This window comes from Talpa occidentalis, unplaced genomic scaffold (genome assembly GCF_014898055.3).
Source record: "Talpa occidentalis isolate TD23 unplaced genomic scaffold, MPIMG_talOcc4v2.1 talOcc4.6, whole genome shotgun sequence".
NCBI lineage: Eukaryota > Metazoa > Chordata > Mammalia > Eulipotyphla > Talpidae > Talpa > Talpa occidentalis.
In genome coordinates, this window is record NW_023604972.1 from 27412608 (window position 1) to 27435225 (window position 22618).

General features: G+C 40.0%; 1 protein-coding gene across 2 annotated transcripts in view; it reads right to left on the reverse strand.

The window, feature by feature from the left end:
* CORIN (corin, serine peptidase) overlaps positions 1-22618 on the reverse strand; it is a 179849-nt gene that overhangs the window by 151387 nt on the left and 5844 nt on the right. For both annotated transcript variants that reach the window (XM_054687979.1, XM_037530071.2), the window contains exons 2-3: positions 10779-10923; positions 4906-5106 (exon numbers count right to left, since the gene is read on the reverse strand). In XM_054687979.1, the coding sequence (XP_054543954.1) occupies positions 4906-5106; positions 10779-10923 (346 nt within the window). The remainder of the gene's footprint in view (positions 1-4905; positions 5107-10778; positions 10924-22618) is intronic.

Here is a 22618-nt window from a genome sequence, read left to right on the forward strand (position 1 = left end):
CAAAGCCATAATCATCAAAACTGCATGGTATTGGAACAAGAACAGACATACAGACCAATGGAATCGAATAGAAAATCCAGAAATAAACCCACAGATTTATGGTCAACTAGTATTTGACAAAGGAGCAAAGACTATGCATTGGAGCAAAGAAAGTTTGTTCAATAAATGGTGCTGGGAAAACTGGGTTGCTACATGCAAAAGAATGAAGCTTGACCACTACCTCACACCATACACAAAAATCAACTCAAAATGGATTAAAGAACTAGACATAAGACCTGAAATCATAAAATACATAGAAGGAAATATAGGCGAAACACTATGTGATTTGCACCTCAAAGACATCTTTACAGACACATCACCCAAAGCAGTGATAGTGAAGGCAAAGATAAACAGCTGGGACTACATCAAATTAAAGAGCTTCTGCACAGCAAAAGAGACAATAACAAAAACAAAGAGAAACTCCACCAACTGGGAGAACATTTTTGCACACAACACTAATGATAAAGGACTGATCACAAAAATCTGCAAAGAGCTGATGAGACTCAACAAAAAACAAAGAAAATAATCCAGTCAAAAAATGGGCAGAAGAGCTAAAAAGAAACTTCTCTGAAGAGGAAATGCAAATGGCCAACAGGCATATGAAAAAATGTTCAACATCACTTGCAATCAGGGAAATGCAAATCAAAACTACCATGAGATACCATCTTACACCAGTGAGAATGGCACATATTAAAAAAACTAGCAACAACAAATGTTGGCGAGGGTGTGGAGAAAAAGGAACTCTTCTGCACTGTTGGTGGGAGTGCAAACTGGTCCAACCACTATGGAGAGCTGTGTGGAGATTTCTGGACCTACTAAACATAGAGCTTCTATATGATCCAGCAATTCCACTCCTAGGTATTTACCCAAAGGACACAGAAACATCAATTCCAAAGAGCACCTGCACCCCTATGTTTATAGCAGCACTATTTACAATAGCTAAGCTTTGGAAACAGCCCAAATGCCCAAAAATAGATGACTGGATCAAGAAGATGTGGTACATATATACCATGGAATATTACTCAGCATTCAAAAAAGATAAACACATGCAATTTGCAGCAACATGGATGGCGCTGGAAGGGATCATGCTCAGCAAAATAAGCCAAAAAGAAAAAGAAAAATACCGGATGGTCTCACTCATAGCAGGAATCTAGAAAACTTAAATAAGGGACCAGGAAAATGAATAACTACAAAAAAGTGAAAATCAAAATCAACAAAAAACTATGAACCAGAGACACTTTTTGGGGGTGGGGGCAGGAGGGGAGGGATTGGGGTCAGAATGGGGGGGTTGCAATTGTATGGGGAATATAAAAATAAATTTTATTATTTAAAAATAAATAAATAAATCTTAAAAAAAATAAAAAATAAAGCAACTGTCCATTATTAGATGAATGATTGAATAAATTATAGAATAATGAATTCAGTTATCATAAAAATGAATTAGAGGTAATTTATCATCTTAGAGATATTTACATGAAGTATTCTTGAATGAGAAAAAACATTATATAGAAAAATATATGTGATAAATATGAGCTTATGTTGCGATGTTGGGTGTGGTATGGTAACACGCATCTGAAGAGGTGTGAATATATTGTCCTAAACCACTAATGTTGGAAATCAATGTTACCTTAATAAAAAAAGGAAGTTATAGAAAAAGTAAAGTAGCAAGTCAGATAAGAAAATTTTGAATTGACTATAGTTCATTCATTTAATCATTCAATAAATATTTCATTGAGCACTGGCTATACAACAGCAAAGAGAAAAGGATTACTCTCTCTGCTCTGCTGAAGCTGAACTTTTTTATGATACTCCTGCTACTACAAAGAAAGCAACAAAACTAAATGAGGAAGAAGTACCTGTCTAAAGAGAACTAGTCTAGGAGTTGCATGATCTGAATCCAAATCACCTGTCTACCAATTACTAAGGCAAGTAATATTGACTATACCAATGAAATTTCTCTAAGCCCCAATTTCACAGCTTGAAAAAAGATGTATATTACCTGTCCAGCATACCTCCTCAGTTCATTATAAGCACCACAGAAAAAAATAAACATATACTGAAGATTATCAAAAGCTCTACAGCCACAAGCTAGTGATTATTGAAACAAAAAAAACTATCAAATTCCTTTCAATAAATAATTTTAGTTATTTATTTAGGTCCACTGTAGGTCTATGTAGTCATAGACCTTCACATACATACATAGACATTCACATACATAGACACTCACACACAAAAACCCACATGGTATTTTTCCTATACAGGGAACACCCCAGTTCTTCCCTACTATGTGTTTCTTCCCTGTGTGTCTCCTTTAATTTCACACAGAACATTTTACTTCTGACACTTCTCATCACCAAACTAATGGAGCATTGTCTCCACACAAAACAAATCTGTGTAACATCAGCTGGGTGTCTTCAGTCCTACAATTCAACTCATTTCTGACACTATTGACCTGGAGATGTTAGGGGCTAAGTCTTACAAGATTGTATACACACACACACACACACACACACACACACACACTCCAGTGCCAGTCACAAGCCTGGGTTGTTACCTATGCTTCTTGACCAACCAGCTACAGATCAGAAGTCCCCACAACCCCCTTCTTGAGTTCAAAGAATTTGCTAGAATGTTTCACAAAACTCAGCATTTTACTTACTAGATTATCAGTTTATTATAAGAGGATTTAACTTCGGAACAGCCAGAAGCAAGAGATGCATAGCGCGAGCAAGATGGATAGGGCAAAGGCATGGAGCTCCTGTGCCCTCTCCCAACACCTCCACATGTTCACCCACTCAAAAGCTCTCCAAACTCTATCCTTTTGTGTTTCTATGGAGTTTCATTCCATAAGCACAATTTATTAAACATGTGCCACTAGCAACTAATTCAACCTCCAGTCCTTCTCCCTCCCCTGGAGATCTAAAAGTGGGATTACAAATTCTAATTCTCTAATCATATGGTTTGTCCCAGCCGGCATTCCTCATCCTTAGATATACTGCCAAAGTCATCTCCTTAACCTAAAGAAAAGACACCTTTATGATTGTAATCACTGAAGAATTTCCAGTTTTAGAAGTTGTGTGTTAGAATGGGAAGACCAAATATACATTTCTTATTATAAACTACAATATCACCCACCGACACTAAAGCACAATGCTAACTGTCAAGTATATTAACCACACAGAATGAGACATATTCAAAGGTTTTGACCTTTCTCCATTTAATCATTGTAATTTTACCTGGATTTCCTTTACATGTCAAATTATGTTCATGTTCTCAAGCGATGTTACAGACATAGGAAGAGAAATGAGGCAAACAGACTTCATTCAAAAGTCTACACTGAGCAGCAAGCACCATATGTTTCTTCACTCTTTGGGATATATTTTGTTACTGCTATTTGAATCTTAACAGATAATGAAATTTTGAAAATAGAGACAAATTCATAGTTTAAGAAAATAACGATTGCTGTAATTGCAATCACATCAACTGATCTGAGTTTATGCTCAAATTATGTTTGCATTTGTAATGATAAACTCTGTATTTAAGAATAATGAAGTACTTAGGACATCATCAAAATATTAAAAACTTCAAAATTACACTCATGAGGAAAATTAGTTTTATCTAGCATATTTGGGGTTTGCAGTATTATAATCTGGCAAAGAACACAAATCTGTGTGAATCACTGACAAACACCAAGTATAAGAAACAGTTGTTATCTATAGTTGCTCTGTGAGACAATGGAGTCCAAACACCATCTCTTTGGGGCTAAAGAAACGCAATAATCCTGCTTTTCTTCAGACATTGGCAAACGTATAGTGTAATAGCTAAGAGTCAGTTTAATCCTTCCCTTCCTGATTCAGAATGAAAATAAACATTCTGTCCTAAACATAAGGTGTTATTTCCTTTTGTGGGTTTTCATGAAAGAGAAAGGAACAAACAAGAAAATGATCATGGATGGATGGATTTTGTATAATTTTCAATCATATCTCCTTATTTTAAGAAGAAGAAAATTAGAATCAAGAAAATGCTGGGAAAGTTCTTACAGGGACTGGGCTCTGATTGTTTTCATCAGCATTGATTGGATCAGAGCTGAAGCTCTTTGACATTTTCCATACAAATTCACTCCCTCTAGCATTTTGGAAGTTTAATAACTTGACCAAAATATCTGAGGGATAGAGTTACATTCCAGAGCATATCATAGCATCGGCACTCTTTCTCGCTCTCTCTCCCTCTTTCTGGAATAACTGACAAATTTCTCCATTTGTCCTTGAATTTCACACATGTCACTTTCCTCAAAGTGTGTGTTATTTGTCAGTCACCAGCATATAAAATTAACTGCACAGCCAATAAACAAGAGAGAATAAGGAATAAGGAAAAGGAACACACAGACACCTCACAAGAAAAGGGGACACCTCTCTTTAGAGTTTTCATTAAATCACTTGACATTCTGCTCTGGAATTGGGACCACCCCCTCTGGCACCAAAAACAAAATGAGTAACTTAGCTTACTTCTTAATCATCTCAAAATAAGTAACTCAAAGTTTCAAAACAGAAGCAAAAATTTTCAGAAGTGAACCACTAGAAAGCCAATACCATTGTATTGGGGCAGGCAGCATGAATTTTTGCATCAGAAATGATTGGATAGTGTTGATTTATTCTCCCTCCTCACATCCCTGTCTGAACAGCTATACTTCTGGCATTTCATATTTAGGAACAGGGCTCTCTGCTAGATTTGTCTGATAACTGAGTAGAGCCTTGCCTGGTGAACCAGTAAATGAGGGTGAATCACACATAGGCTGCTCCATACATGAGTCTACCCCTGAGTCCACACAGATGGGCATGCACTCGCATAGGGCATCTCCAGACTTACTTGTGTTCCCCGGATTCAGGCCTCCTCCAGGAGAAGTAGCCGTGGTCCAGGCTGGAATGTGTAGGCTGGGGTGTGCAGTGGAAGGCACAGCGCTCTGGTTATAATCTACATTTGGAAGAATAACATCAGACACTTGGACTTCACCATCAGTGACTAAAGGTTCACTCCCATTTGATTTAAAATAGGCCTTCCTTAATGTTCCTGAAAGATCAAAACAAAACAAAAAAAAAATCTTTTACAACATTACTAGAGGTATTTAATTAAATATATATATCATTTTTATTGAAGTAACATTGGCTTAAAACATTATCTAGGTTTCAGGTCTGCAGCATTATAATGTGTATCACCTGCTTGAAAATCACCATCAATAATCTGGTCTCCATTTATTGCTATACAATTCATCACCTTTACCCAAAATGTACCTACCACCTACTTAAAAGATATGTTAAGAAAACTCTAGAGTTACTTCCATAAGGCTTATTCTATCCAAGCAAACACAAAGAGAAAGACGACAGCTTACCCAAATACCCACCCCACTGAGAAAATCGGTAAGCTTCTCTTCCACCACAAAGCTCATACTCCTGTGGAGAACTATAGCTTTCTAAGAAGCACAGGGTTGAGACACCGGGTCTCCCATCTTGGTTCCTGGTGCCCATGGAATTTAAGGCAACTCCACCTCACCTTGGATGCACTATAAGTTAATTAAATGTGGTGACTCTTAACATGAGTCCTTCCTGATTTCTGTTTCTCAATTTCACTCATCACTTTACATGACTCAGTATCCAGGAAACATGCTCTCCAAGCCTTGAAATCTGCCACCCAAAAACACAATTAGGGCCTCCCCGGTGGCGCAGCGGTTGAGCGCTGGGTTGCGAAGCTGCCCGCAGCCTCTGCAGCGCCGGTTCGATCCCCGGCTGCTCCCCGGCCACCGGAGGAGGGTCCCACATGGCGCGCAGACCTCTCCTGCCGCCCGCTGCTCCCCTCAGCAGTGTCCTTCGGTCCTTCTGCCTGCTCTGCTCCCCGCTCTGGCTCTGGTGAATTCTCTCACCCTCCTGCGCTTCTGACTGTACCCAGTGCTTGTATAAATAAATAAATAAATCTTTAAAAAAAAAAAAAAAAAAAAAAAAAACCACAATTAACCTGCTTATCTTCTACCTTGATTTCTCCACACTTTGCACTAAATTTCAGGAAACTACACATTACAAAGAAGTAAAAATAACAGGGCACATATATTTACCAAGACATATCAAAGAGGGGAAAAAAGAAAGAAAGAAACTCTAATTCCAGTTAAACTGAAAGAAAAAACTAAATTAGCTTTCTCTTTGACCAGAAGTTATAAAATATAAGAGATAAGAAATAGTCATTCAACTAGGATTATCTGGTCCCCTTCTCAAGGTATTCATGCATCAACAAAAGAAAGATTCAAACCTAAGGCTGTTGGGAATCACCTAGCTCGGGTTTTAGGCAGAAACTTGAAAAGTCTGAAAGAAATAATGTATTTTTAACTCAGACAAAACAACCAACAGACTGTTTCCAGAAAATAGCACTGTAGTTGAGTATGTCACTAAAATAACTGAATGTGGTATTGATCCATTATAAAATACCCCAGGGAGATTATTTTTCTAAAAACATTTACAGTGACTTCCCTAATTGGTTCTCGTTTTCCCAAATAGTCTATGGGCCATTAAAAGTAAAAGAAATATAAATAAAATGTTTAGTATCAGTCTATGGAAAAAATTTCTGTACATGTGTTAGACACTTGGAAAACATTAACTAGAAATGAAAATAGAAAAGCAGCTGTTTTCAAGCTAACTAAGGTCAACAGTTTCATCTGCCAAAGGGTTCTAAATAAAACATTTAGTGTAAAAGCTAAATCATGACCATGTGGTACAGGTAACACACATTTCAAATTGTATGATTCTGAGTAAATATCAAATGCAGTGTTGAAATGATATGAAGACTTTCATTGAATTTTGATTTTCAAAATGACTCAGAATGTGTCCCAGATAAAAATTAATGTAAGTGATAGACCTGATTAGTATAGATTTATTTCATTTTTACAAAAAGAAAATTTTATTAATAAACTAAATATATATTTTTATCCATTTGCAAGTTGCCCTCTTTACTTATTTTTTACATAACTGTCATTTTCACTGATGTGGCTGGAACAAACATATAAGACCCTTGGAGTTAATTTACTTCACATCCTAACCCTATGAGTCAGCATCCAGTTCTGTCAACATATTTTTAGCAAATGCCAATTCTCAGTTATATCCCTGAGTAATTCACTTAAAAGGGGATCTATGTGTGTATGAAATTTTTTCAGCCTTCTTAAAATTGTATTTGTAATGATTAGCCTTATTAATAATCTCTCCTTTACCATTTTCCTCTAACCACGTGGTGAAAACATTAAACATCTGTTTGCTCTATCAAGTCCTTTGACTTAGTGATTTGCTTAGGAAATACTGACAATAATACTGTTGTGACAGGAACTTTGTTGCCACTTTGCAGTGGGAACAGGATGAGGGACACAGCAGTCATGCAGCAGGTTTGACTCCAAAACAGGACTCTGCTACTTGAGCAGAAGTTCTTGTGCCATTTATTGAAATCATACAGGATAGTAAAGCTGATCATGCGACAGTGGTATGAGGTACAGAGGGTGGAACAGGAATGGGGGACAGAGATTTACAAGGGACAGGGAAAGGGACATCATGACCATGTGTCAAGAGACATTTGCGTCAGCGAAGTATTTTATCACAGTTTTCCCAAGAACACCATGGAGATAGTCACGTAATCAGGTTAACAACGGCCTAGGTGTCCCCAGGGTCTGCCTTATGATATGAGCTATACTCCCTAGGTAGTCAAGGAATGCTTTGCTGTGATTTGCAGATAGCAAATAGGTCACAGTTACCCATGAGTGGCCAGCTCATAGGAACCCACAGAATACAACTTTCTAAAAAAAAAATATGGCAGTTTTTTTTTTTTTTAATTCTATTTACCAAAGCAAGCTGGTAGAAAAGAAAGATAATACATGATACATGAGAGTTGTCATAGCTAATATCCCTATGGTATATTTGAGAGAGGTAGAGAAACTTACAGGTCTTGCTTATCTTTAAAAACTGAACCCACTAGGCAATTTATCTTCAAGTATCACTGGAAAGTGACCAGCTCTTGATTCACATTTGTTCATCTATTAATTAACCATTTTCTAAAAGCACAAAAGTTAGAATGTGTTAAGAGTAAATATTCTCAAGCTGCACAATGTTGAGTTATAAAATGCTGACAGTTATTAGCCCAAAGTAGAGTGTTCATTCTTCCAGTGCTGCCCTATCCTCTCCCACATTCCTGTTTTTATATGCTTTGGTTAAAAGTATAGGTTCTACACTCTGAAACCACCTGGGTTAAATCCCCTCTAGCACTTACTAGCCCTAAAAAGTTGGGCAAATACTCAACTGCCATAAAATAATGAAAATAAAAGTACCTTCCTCATGGCTGTTAGCATCAAATTAGTCAATACATATGAAAACACTTGGAACAGTTCCTGACACAGAAAATTCCCAATAACTGCCACTTACTGCTACACAATTGATAGTAAAATTATCTTCCTTAGAGCAGCTAAGGTATTCTAAAATAAATACCAATTTCCTTTTACTGTAAGTACATCCCAGTATAACACAATGGTCAAAGAAATTTTCAAAAGCCAATCACTTAACCCACTTTTGGAGTGGAAGAATTATGGCTTATTCATGTAAAATTATTGATATTAATTAACAGAATTATTATTAACAGTTATTTAACAATATTTCAGAAATCTATAATCCCAATAATAATAGCCAAGCTTTATACTTATGTTGAATGGATTGGGCACCATGATATGCAAAATAATATCTCCCAGCATTGTCCACAGCCTAAGTCCCAGAACCTGTGAATATGCTATATTATGTACCTCTCATTCAAAAGGGTATTGCAAATATAGATAGGGAAATTACCCTGGATTATTCAGGTAGGCCCAATGTAATCTCCAGATCTTTATAAGCAGAAGAGGGAGGTGTGAGAATATGTGTCAGAAGTGTAAGAAAGACTCCCTGAGCCAATGCTCATTTTGAAGATGGAAAGAGGCCAAGGAATGCAGGAAGCCCCTAAAAGTTGGAAAAGACAGGGAAATACTGCCCCCAGAGCCTCCAGCAGGAATACAATGCTGCCAACATCTTAATTTTAGCCCAGTAAGATTTGTTTTGGACTTATTGCCTTCATATTCTAAGATAATTTTCGTGTTTTAAACTACCAAGTTTGTGATAATTTGTTGCTGCAGCAATAAGAAACTATTACAAAGCACCTTGCTAAGTTATCCTCACAACAGGCATCTACTGAGTTGGTCTTTCAATATGGCTATGAAACAAATGCTCTAATTCTTTTTCTAAGGAGATTCAGAGAGAAGAAAGCTGAAGTTTATGAAGGTTATTTCACTTACCCAAGAACTGAATCAGGACGTGACATAAATATATATACACACACATATTTGCACATACTTTTCTCTCTGTATAAGACATACTAGTTAAAAAAGCTCAATCATCATGTGCATGTAAAAAAAAAATTATCTTCCTATGATGTGAGTTGAAAATTAATTCCTTGATCTCAGTCTAGCTATATTAGTAGCACATTTACTTTGCATTTTCTATGTGCGAGGAATCTGTGTTTACTCTCTGCTGAGAACACAAAATTTAATAAGAGATTCTTATCAGCAGGTGTTTATAGATTAACTGGTGGATGCAGGCGAGCAGTCTAAAATATACCAGCCATGCTGGCAGTTCTTTGAGGAAGATATGCATAGGACAATCTGGTGACAAAAAGTAGAGAAGCAGCTGTCATTCCATTTGAAAGTCAGGAAAGATTTTTAGGGGAGAGTAATCCTCGATGGGAATCTTAAAACGTGATTAAGACTTTTCTAGGTTTGAGGAAAGCATTTGTGGGGAAAGGCAAGTGTAGTAATAGAGGATGGAGTACTTTCTAGATAGAACAAAATGATATTTAAAAGTCTAGTAATCAAACATAGCTAGGGCACACAGGATCACCAAGAGAAAATGCTAGAGAGGAAGTAGAAGCTAGACTGTAAACGGGAGGTCCTTTTAACTATTTGGAATAGATCTTGTGATGGAAAACCCTTCAAGGATCTTAAATAGGGTGAAATATTACTAGAATGATCTCTCTGGCAGCAGGTGATGCTTGAAAGGGTCAATTCTAGAAGTTAATTAGAAGGCTATTTGCAATAGCCCAAAGGAGGAAAGTGTAAGGTCTGACCCCAGGCAAAAGCAGTGAGGACAAAGGAACATGTATGCAAGCACTTTCAGAGAAAAAAACTATGAAAACATTAGTGTAAGCGTCAGAGCTCTCTTCCAGGATTCTGGTTCGAATTGCTGGATAAATGAAGGAACCCCAAATGAGATAGGTTTGGTGGAGATTAATGCTGTTCATCAAATATTTTCAACCCTTCCCCATTCCACTAAGATATTAACTTGGGTTACATTCTCTCACCTCATACTCTGTCTCTTGACATCTTTGATGTTGGTCAAAGGGTACAAACTTCTAATTAAAAGATGAATATATTTGGGGGATCTAATTATAGCCTGGTGATTACTGCGGATAACACTATATTGCATACTTGTTTTAAATGAACCTCCAGGACGCTTTGTCTTTCTCTCTGGCACAATAACAAAATGGTTCAAGATGATGACCATCTATTAATTTAGTCCTTAAACAACTTCAATAAACACAGTTGCATCTCCCCATATCATCACTTCTGGCTCACCCCCTACTTATAAATCATGCTAATTTTAATTTTTATTTCATTTTTCTTTAATAATGGCATTACTCACCCACAAAGGAAAACAGGATCACCAGCAGGACAATGAGCGCACAGATACATGGAATCAGGACCAGCAACAGGAAACGGAGAATGGTAGCTGTCGCCAGCTTCTGAGAGCAGCCGCCACTCATGTCACAGTCATCAGCTCCCAAGACCTAAGTCAAAGAGGGAAACGAAATATAGTTTTAATATCATGAAGCAACTCAATACATAAACTTCTTGTATCTTAACAAGTGTGTTTATTTTAAAAACTGTCATGGTGGTTTTTATAATGTGTATGGTCACAATCTCCCTGAGATATTTTCCTCAGTCAGTTTGGTTCCATTGTGAGGTCTCTTATTTTCTTCTTCATTTTTTTTTAATAAATTTCAATTGTGTTTTTTTTGGAAATTTCTTCTTTTTTAAAAAATTTATTTATTTATACAAGCACTGGTGTACAGGCCAGAGGCGCGGGAGGGTGAGAGAATTCACCAGAGCCAGAGCAGGTTGCAGAACAGGCAGACGGACCGAAATACACTGCTGAGGGGAGCAGCGGGCGAGACAGGAGAGGTCTGCGCGCCATGTGGGAATCTGCCTGGCAGCCGGGAATCGAACCAAAGCTGCAAAGGCTGTGGACAGCTTCACAGCACTGTGCTCAACCTGCTGCACTACGGGGAGGCCCTTCTTCTTCATTCTTAACACCATTGCATTTGCCTCCCAGGTGCTGATTTAACTATTTTCATGACAGCCATTTTGGCTCTTTCAGAGCCTATTGTCCCTTTATCTTCTCCAAGTCAATCAACTTTTTCCTTCTTTTATGTCTCTACATATCTGTAGAGGCAGGACAGGACACAGTGCAGGTTTTCTGATCCAGCAGACCGGGTTAAGGAGGAGTCAGAGTCCTCAGTGGCTTTTGCAGGCTTTTATTTAGATTTACCAGGCACATGGCAGGCAGGGGTGCTGGGGGCCAGGAGGCTGGCAGTCCTCACAGCCCTCCCAGCCCCCAGCAAATCCTCACTCTATCTGGGCTCTCTGGCGTTCTCTCTACTTTTCTTCTCTCGGCTTCCGTTCGTTCTTGGCTTCTGCTGGCGTCCCCGTGACGCCGCCCTTATTAACTCAGTCTCTCAGCCCAGGTGTACCCACCCAGGTGCCCGCCATCAGGCATGCATTCAGGACCACAGGGTTCCCTCATCTATCCTAATGGTGGGAGAGCAGAAAAGCCTGACACTTTTTACCTTACCCTACAATATCTTGTTTAGAATCTTTGGAACAATACTTCAGTGATACTGTTGCTAATCTCCTGAAGTCCATACACCTCTGGGTTGTCTTCTCATTCTTCTTGTAAAAGGCAATGCTAGATGAATTCACAATCTTCTCTGCACCGACACCCGAGTATAAGAATAGGGCTGCAGTGTCACCCAATGGGACTACTAAATGTTGGTTTAAGGCCTTCTCAACTCTTCAAACTTCTCATTTCCTCAAACTGCCTCCTCCCACATATCTGCCCTCAGTCTCAGAAGAGGCCCCACCCCAATTCCCATGTTATGGAAAGAATAAAAATCATCAAATGGGAATTGCCTCATGTAGAGGCAGGAAGGGCACGGAGCAGAATCTCTATAACCCTATGCAGATGGATAAAGGACAGTCCTGGAGCCCTCAGTGGCTTTTTCAGGATTTTATTGGGATTTTACCAGGTACACAGCAGGCAGGGGTGCCTGGAGGCCAGGAGGCTGGCAGGCCTCCTACGCCCAGAGAATCTTCACTCTTCTGGGCTCTCCAGCATTCTCTCGTGGTCTCGTTCTCTCTCTTATGCTGGTTCTGTCCCTCTCTCTTGCTTCCTCTGGCTTCCTGGTGACACTGCCCTTATAAGCCAGTCTCAGTCCAGGTGCACCCACCGTAGGCCCACACCCTACTCCAGGTGCCTGCACCAGGCATGCATTCAGCACCGCAAGGATCATCATTAATCTAATTGTGGGAGGGCAGAAAAGCCTGATACTTTTTTACTTACCCTATACCTCACCTACCTCTAAACCTTCACACCTGCTTATGTGTTCATATTTATCCTTCCACAGTAAAGAAGAAGGTATTTGACTCCTATTTAGGGCTGACGTTTCCATCTCCTTTTCCCTTCTCAAGAATCTTACACCTTAATTCTCCCCTTAATTATTCTCTCCTTTTCTCCTTCCTTCCCTCCTTTGGTCCTCTCCTCCCTCATTACTGTGATCATCTTAATTTATATCATGCCTAAGTCTCTCTTTTTCTCTTCATCCTCAAACATGTATTCCACTTCATCCACTGTCCTCTCTCTCTCTCTTTTCTCATCCAAATGCTCTAAGAGTTGTTATATTTATCTCCAAAATTCCTCACTGTTTACTCCTATGGCCATGACAATTTGGCCCATTCCTGTCACTGCACCAAATGACTGCGTGCTGTGACCTTCATGTTGTTACATCCAAATGACAATTTTCTGTCATCATTATAATGGCATCTCTGTATCATTTGAGAGATCAAATTCTCTCTAGCTACTCTCCTCCTCTTCAAGCATTTTCTTTGTCATGTTTTTCTCCTACCTCTCTGATGATTCCTTTACTGGAGGTACTTTGCATTATTTCCCTCCAGGCAATGCCATCACGCAAATAGTTGTAATTGCTAGCCCTGCCCTGAGACGTCCTTCTTTATATAGCAAGCATACATCTTCCTCTGAGCTCCAGAACTTTGTATGCAATTGGCCACTTGACATGTCATTGGATGTTGTAAATATGCTCCAATCCTAATATATCTGAAACCAAATAAATCATCTCCATCCCCATAATTGGTATTGTGCCAGGCCTACTCATCTCAGGTGGTCTGAGGATCACACTTCGAATAGCATACTTAAATGCCCTTCCAGTTCTGTCTTGCCTACACCAGACTCATTGCTTACCACTGTGGTCCATGCCCAATCTCTCACAATACTAAAAACAATTAAAAAGAAAAAAATCTATACTCAACTCTATGTATTATTGGTTTGAGACTAACTTGGCACCTGAGTTCTCTAGGTAGAAAGGTGACGAGTTGCTAGTATGTTTGCAATTCTGCTGTTTCAGTGATTCAGAGAACAGCCTACAAGGATAGTGAAGTCACTTTGACTGGTGTGGCCTGAACAGGACACAGAAGCTCCCTCTAAACCCTTGGGGATATTAGACTGTTTAACACTACATGCTAATATACTCATAGCTCTGAAAAAATACAGACACTAGGAGTCCACTTACTGCTGTATTATCAGCTTGAAACACTAGCCTGCACAACTACCACTCCAAAATGAATTGCTTTTTCAGGTTAGAGATGGACCTTCTCCAATCCACCTTCACTGTCTGTTCACTGAGCAAAAATGAGCCAGTATCCTTATTTAGGAAGCATAGTCTGTGATAGATGCTTTCCTCGCTGTTGTCAGTAAGCTGGGAGAGCATTCCTTATATGAATTAAAAGCAGATTTATTGAATAAGTGATCAGTGATTTAAATGCTTTGCAAATCAGTCATCTGTTAATTCTCCATATTATCATTAGCTTCCACTCTACCAATAAGCCAAATGCCTCCCAAACCATGCATCCTGAATTATGTCAGAGCCAAATGTTTTTTGTTGTGATGTTTGCTTTTAATGCCCCAAAAGGCATGAAAAACAAACATCTGGTCTTCAGTAAGTCTTTTCATCTCATTTTTTTTGGCATTTGATTGAGCATGAAAGTTCAAATAAAATGAAATTACTCCATTCACACCACATGGTCTGCAAACCAACCCAGCCCATATTTTCTTCTTTGAAAATTAACACAACAACAGCACCAGATAGCCTGCCCTCAAATCTCATATTCACACATCCCAGAAAATATATTCAACTTGGAGACTAAATACCAACAAAGTATTTTTCCTGTTGAGATAATAATTATCCAAAACCCAGGCAGCATATGGCCCCAGTGTTGCAGTTCTGAGAGTAGCATTGTTTAGCTCAAGTAGGAAACATGAGATAGAAGACTGGAATGTTTCAGAGGCAACTTGAACAATATTGTCTCTACCACTGAAAATCTAGGTGACCTTATAAAGCCATCACCCTATTTGTAATCATATTTCCATGTCTGCAAATAAGGCATAAAATGTAAGTCTCTTACTCCAACCACAAATATTACAGAAATAAAATAAAATTGGCAAAATGAAATAAAAGTAAAAAAATAATAACAATGTTTCTATCAAGTTCACAAAACTCTAAAAGTCCAGTTTTCTCTGAAATATGTAAGTTGAGTGTGTTCAATTCAGTCTTCCTGCAGGAAAGTTATAATCTTTTCTCAAGTGAGGACTTGTCTTCAGAGGCAACAGCAAAATCTTTTAAAATAAGCTCCATTTTTTCCAGAGGAGGGTGATGGTCATAATTCCGTGACTGTTATGGAAGATGATCTTGGAAAGAAACAGCAGGCAACTTCTCATCCCAACAAGGTAGATAAATAGGACCCTGCATTCTTTTTTGAGATGATTTGCCCCCAATATCGAATATGTCAAGGTTATTTTACGACAGACACAAATCTTAAAAAGTATTTCCTTTTAAGGCAGATACAATAACTGAATTCTTTCTACATATATTAGGGAAGATTAAAAGTTATTTATTTTCCCAGTATATTTCTTTGGAAACAATGGAGGCTACAGGGGAAAAAATCAAAGAGAGCTTCATTCTCCATCCCTCAGGAAATTAAATATTTCACATTTATTCACTAGAATGTTTTAAATTTCACATCCTGGCTACAGATTACTATGTTTTTAAGGGAGCAATGGCAAAATCCAAAGGAACTTAATACAGAGCCAAATGAAGCCAAACTTATTTTTCATGTAACAATAAGGGAGCTGTTGAATTTGTGCAAATCTTAAAGACCTAAATGACTCTATAAGAATAGAAATGTTATGACTTTTAAAAATTGAAACAGATTGGCAAAGTGAGTAGAGAACTAAAATATTGACTCTCTACAGCTGAAAATAATCAGGGAACACACACAAGACAAAATGGATTTTATGCTCTACAACAATCTATTTCAGGCATTTCAATGCAAAGTAAAGCATAAACAGATGTTGAAAACAGTTAACCTACTGAACCCACCTGCTGAAAGGAATCCTGCAGTTAAAAAAAAAAGTACAAGAAAGGATTTTATGTGTTAGATGAAGCAGCAATTTCTTTCTGAATCTTTCTTTCTGAAAGAACAGAAGACTGAATTCCAAATTTAACATTCATCATATGTTTTGCTCTAGTTCATGAATATGCTCATTGGAAAATAGAAGGAAAATATGTGTTGAGGTTTGCATTACAAATATGCATGCTATGTGTTAAAATCTCATTCATTTGGTTGATCCCACTCATGCTTATTTAGCACCTATTCTGTGCACAGCTGGGTTATTGGGATTTAAGATGATAAAGACATAGTCCTCGCCCTCTGGGAGTTGACAGCCTACCTTTGAGGATATAGTCAATGGCATGGGTGACTTTAAGACCTTGTGACAGGACAGTAAAGCCCAGATATAAAGAGGATTACAACACAGACACAGAGTCACATAGGGCATGGTCAATCCACATGGTTAAGCTTTAAAAATATATATAATCTTTTACTTTTGCACCAACAGTAGTTTTTAAGCATTCATTCCTATGGGTTTCCAATTATATGTGTGTTGGTTCAGGGAGGTGGGAGGTAAAGGGGAAGCAACATAATTGATATAGTGAAAAGAACAATTTTCAATGATAGGATTCTCACACAATTCAGAATATTTGGTATCCCTGGACATCACATAGTAAAAATCAGTAGTAACTCTGCCCACTTGGGTGTGGTTTCCTGCCATAGGTCCTCCATTCTTTCCCAGTGTCCCCAGGTGCTAGTTCTCCTGGTAGAGATGCACTTTGGGCTGCCCAGCAGCATATACATGGTCACCTCTGCCCTGTGAATGCAAAGTGCCCTCCAAACTCTGCAAACTGCCACATTCTATAGGCACTACTCACATGAGGTCTTTAGGTAAATGGTAGAGTTTATGCCCCTTCCTAACAGCCTCTTTAAAAGTATTATCAGACTTGGGTGCAACTCTGTGGCCTTCCTTCTGTCTGCCTAAACATTCAGAATAAGGTTTTTTTTTTTTTTTTAATAAATATTCTTTTTTTTTTTTTTTTTTAAATAGAGGCATGTTTTATTTATTTATTTATTTGTTTGTTTGTTTGTTCATTTATACATGCACTGGGTACAGTCAGAAGCACGGGAGGGTGAGAGAATTCACCAGAGCCAGAGCAGGGAGCAGAGCAGGCAGAAGGACCGAAGTACACTGCTGAGGGGAGCAGAGGGCGTCAGGAGAGGTCTGCACGCCATGTGGGACCCTCCTCCGGTGGCTGGGGAGCAGCCGGGGATCGAACCGTTGTGGCAGAGGCCGCGGGCAGCCTCGCAACCCAGCGCTCAACCGCTGCGCCACCGGGGAAGCCCCAGAATAAGTTTTTTTTTTTTTTCCTCATCTGTTCAGCTTACCCACACAAAGCTTAGATTGAGTCTTGGCCTAGGTTAGATGAAGGTCTGGCAAGAGAATACTTTCTGGGTGGGAATTAGCCAATTCAGAAAGATAGTGGTAGACAAGATATATTTAAACATGAAAGTTTGGGGTAGACCAAGAATTCACTGATTTTAAACTTCTGACTATGCAGAAGATGTTTAGAAGAGAAAGGAAGAAGGAAGAAGAAGAAGAAGAAGACAGCAAACCCAGCAAAGAATAATGGACCTGCATGAAGTACAGATGTAAAATGACGAAATAAAGAAACTGGTTGAAAACTTTCAAACTTGGCAGGGTCTTCCTGAAGAAGGAGGAAGCAACCAGACACAAGTAGCCTAGGAAAGACTAGTGGACTGCATTTCAGTTTTGTTTTTTGAGAGAGGGATTTCTCTCTTTTCATGAATGCAGCTATATATTCAAACTGGCAAGACAAAAGCAATCCACTGACCTCTGCACCCACAAGGTAGACCTAACAGGTCCTTTCAAGGAGCCACTTTCAGAAACCCCAGGCCACCCCCAGAAAGGTTCAATCTCAATTTTAATTTCAGAAAGTTTAGAAGCTATGCTTTATTGTTATGCAGAAGAAGAAAGAATTAAAATCAACATAGGCCGGATCTAGGTCTTTGGTAACTAAGTCTTGAATTTATATTTTAAAACAGAGACAGGGGGAGAAGCAGGAGCTGGTTTCTAAAGTCTGTCCTAACTCTCCTACCGAATGAACTGCACACTGCTCAGCACTCTTTCCAACACTCTGGTTTTACCCTCCCACCGCCCACCCTTGGAACCCGTCACCCCAAGTGGGCAGCTGGGTGTAAGAGTTTGAGGGGCCTCCCCAGGCTATTTTTAACTTGGCATTTTCCACTTATAGATTTTCCACTGGGCTACCCCAGGTCCGGGGCATTCACTCCAGCTGGGAAATCTGAGATGTCAGCTGGTCTGTGGCAAATGAAGTATATTTAGCTGAGACTTGGGGATTTCGGGATTGTCATCTACTTTAGACCTCCGGGAGGGAGACACAAAACAGAGCCAAGTGAAAGGAGTGGGGCGAACTCTGAGGTTCCTTAGCAACAACTGCTAAGCTTATTGTTGGAAGAGGATTCCCTGCATGCCCTAGTGGAAAGGAAAGGCCTCCCTTGGGGTCTTTCCCAGCAATAATGGAGGACCTGGGAGAACCGCCTAAAAGCCAGGTATTCCCAGGGTTCTCACATCTTCCTTCTTGCTGTGTCTGCATCACCTGGAATTGGTTAGAAATGCAAGTTCTGGGGTACCTTCCCAGACTTACTCTGTTAGAAACCCCGCTAGTGGGACCCAAGTGATCTGTTACATCAGGCTCTCCAGGTGATTCTCACGTACACTAAACTGAGACTTAATGGCCTGATCACACATTCCATAATATTACTAATGAAAGCATAAAACCATACCAAACCCACATGGCTATACTTTTATTACTTGTTAGTTCATATTTAGAGTGATAAAAACACTGAGCAGGTGGTAAAGAGAGTGAGTGACTTGTTCTAAACCATTTTTTTCTACTGTGTATTGTACCCTAATTTGAAAAATCCTTGTCACCTTGGCCATTCTCAAAGGCAGTGACAAGGCACCAGTTGAGTTCTGTTATCAAAGGCTGCAGTTGGACCAGAGAAAGAAACAGACTCCAGTGCTCAGGTAGATGACAGGAAGGCACAGTAACCCGAAGAACGGCCATAAATAGGAACCCTGGGGCAAACTGCTGTGCAGTCACCCCCAGCCCGGGAATCAGAATACCTGAGAAATGCTCTATCAGGGTGTAGGGTAAGTGAAAACTGTCAGTCTTTTTCCCCGCCCTTATCATTGATAGACCCCTGCGGTCCTACAGGCATGCCTGATGGCGGGCCCCTGGAGTAGGGTGTGGGCATGCATAGGTAGGCACACCTGGGCTGAGAGACTGGACTTATAAGGGCAGCGTCATGCGGACGCCAGCAGAATGAGAGGAGAAAGCAGAATGAGAGCAACAGCAGAGAAGAGGCCGCAAGAGAACGCCAGAGAGCCCAGAAAGAGTGAAGATTCACTGGGCCCCCAGGCATTCCTGCCTGCCATGTACCTGGTTGCTGCACTACAAATGGGGTAAAAGCTCAATAAAAGCCTGAAAAATCCACCGGGAGCTCCAGGACTCTCCTTTACCCGGCTGCCTAGATCATAGAGTTCCTGCTCTGTGCCTCGCTGGCACCACACAGGGGAACACCTTCTCAAAACTGTCTCTTAGAAATGGTGTTAATGCACAGGGGTTAAAGACAGAGCTATCAAGCTATTGCCAGCCACTGCAGCAATAGCTGCAGCAATAGCTGCAAAAATCCACGGCCAGCCAGGGAACAACCCACATGGTGCAGCAGCCCTCTCCTGTCTCACCCACTGCTCCCCTCAGCAGTGTATTTCAGTTGGTCTGCCTGATCTGTTCCCCCCTCTGTCCCTGGGAATCCTCTTGGATGCATAAATCAATAAATCTTTTTAAAAAAAAAAAGAATGATGTTAACAATAGTGTACTAGTGTATTCATTTCTTAGTTGCTGCTGTAACCAACTGCCACCATGGCTTACAAGACCACTGGTTTATTCTATTACAATTCTGGAGGTCAGAGTCGGAGATCAGTTTCACAGGGCTGTAGGCATCAGGGCTACTGCCTTCTAAAGGCTCTGAAGGGAAAATCTGTTTCTAAGGCTTTTTCAGCTCTTAGTAGCCACCTACATGCCATGGCTTACAGCTCTTCTTGCATCTTCAAAGCACGTCAGCTCACTTGCATCCTCTCACCTCTGATTCTGATCCTCTGGGCTCCCTCTTCAAGGACATTGGGGCCCTCCACATAATTCTGGATAGTCTCCACACCTCAAAATCCTTAACTAATGACATCAGCAAAGTTCCTTTCACCATGTATAGTGACATTCACAGGTTCTTGGGGATTAGGATATAGATATACTTGAAGGGGCTATAATTCAATGTACCACCTTCTAAAAAGCCCAGTACTGTCCAAGACAGTAGCCACTAGACACAGGTGGCCACTGAGCACGTGAAAGGTGGTTCATCTGAATTAAGACGTGCTATATGAGTATTGAGTTTTGAAGATAGTATGAAAAAGAAGGTAAAATATTTCATTCATAATTTTTAGATTGCCTGTTAAAATTATATTCTTGGACATTGAGTGTAATAAAATATTAGAATAAATTTATGTTTCCCTTTGTGTCGTCAAATGTAGCTACTAGGACATCTAAAATTTACATATTGGGTGACATTACATTTCTATTGGATGGTGCTGCTATAGACCATAAAGTAAGCAAAATGATATTAAATTTCAATTGTCTTATTTTTGTCTTACTGGGTTTGTAAGGAAACCCAGATTTTGAAAGCAACATTTCTTCTTTCAACACTTCCTAGAGGTGGGCTATCCAGATGTGAACAACTAAATTCTCCATTAGATAACAGTAACCCAAAAAGAAGGATCTAAATATTTTGTGTCCTGACAATTTGTGCTCTTACAAAGCACTTTCATAAAGCATTGTCGCAGAGTCTTCAATCACAGTCCCATGAAAGGGGTATTGTTCCTATTTTTCATAGACGGAAACTGAGCCCAAGGAACATTTACTTGCTGGAGTAATAAGTAAGAAATATCTAAGGAGGAAGAATCAGCCCAGGTCTGTTTGCACCTGTGCCCCGAGCTGCCTGGCTTAGGTGGAATGATTCAATCAGGTTCATTCTGTTTCCTGACTAATTTTATGCCCAATCTTCCAAAATTACAAGACCCCAGTATCCTCCTTCTCTTTACCTCAAAATGCTGCTCCTGTGCTCCTCTCAACATGGTTTTGTTATTTTTCTCTTTTAATTTCTTCACTGTGAGTGCAGATAGGGTGTTCACCCTAACTAGCTATTTAAGGAAAAGGTTTTGTCACCGTGTCAAATTCCTCCTCCACTGCATTCAGAGGCACACCTGGCTCCCAACTTGATCCTGTGCCAGGTGTTGGAAGGCCCTTAACATGAGTGACTTTCCTACCCACGTTTTCCACCACCCACAAGCTGCACATGTAGGTGAGATACTTATAGCCAAAGAAGATACCCCAGAGAAACCTGCTCCCAGTGGTTAAAGTGCCTCCCAGATTTCCTCTGATCAATCTTCCTTTGGGGATTAAACAGGAAATTTTGCACTTTGGCAGAAGGCTGCTGTAGAATTTAAAAAAAAGTCAGAAAAAAAGTCAGTCAAGAAACCCTGACCCATGTGGTGCTTTTCAACTATAAAAGGGGAGGAGGGAAAGTAAAAGTGCAATGTGCTGCTCATTTTCTCTCTGCCTTAAAATATCAGTTTTTAGATCTTAAAGGGAGTCCAACCACCTCATTTTCCACATGAGGAAACCAGGATGATAAAGATTAAGTGATGTCTGTAAAATCTCAGCAAGTCAGTACCAGATAAAGATTAGAACTCCCATCTCTGGTTTTGCTCAACTTGGCCAAAACTGTTCTAAAGAATCACAGAGAAACACTGTAGGGTAAGGAAAAATGTCAGGCTTTTCTGCCCTCTGGCCATCAGGATAGATGACGGATCTGCGGTCCTGAATGCATGCCTGATGGCGGGCACCTGGAGTAGGGTGTGGGCATAGGTAGATGGGATTCCCCTGGGCTGAGACTGGGCTTTTAAGGGCGGCGTCACAGGGACGCCAGCAGCAGCAGCAGAAGCCGAAAGAGAAACTGAGAGAGAAGCAGAGAAGAAGCAGCAGAAGCAGAGAACGCCAGAGAGCCCAGATAGAGTGAGGATTTGCTGGGGGCTGGGAGGACTGCCAGCCTCCCGGCCCCCCAGCACCCCTGCCTGCCATATGCCTGGTGAACCCCAATAAAAGATCTGCAAAAACCCACTGAGGACTCTGACTCCTTTACCCGGTCTGCATGGGATCAGAAAACCTGCTCAGTGGCCCATTCCTGCCCCTTTACAAACACCAAGTTAAATAATGTAGCTTTGGTTTTCAATCCACAATACAGAGGAATGGCATCTAAAATAAGCACACAGAGGTGGAAATCATACACCATCAAAATAATCTTTGAAAATTCTTGGAAAGTGCCACAGTGGAAACCAAGGTAACTTGTGTCAATAAATTCCATGTCTGCTGTTCCAAAGATGGAACAGGATCATCAGAGGAGCACTAGATTAATTAATTGGCTTGAGGTTAAAGGGCCAAAAAGCAAAGATCTCTGAACACTGCATTGCATGTAAGCTTGCAAACGGGATACACATAAAAGGCTCTGGCAATCTGCAATGAGCCGCAGAGTCCCTTCTCTTATCTTGTGCTCTCACTCCAGGGCACTGCACAGAATGACAAGCCA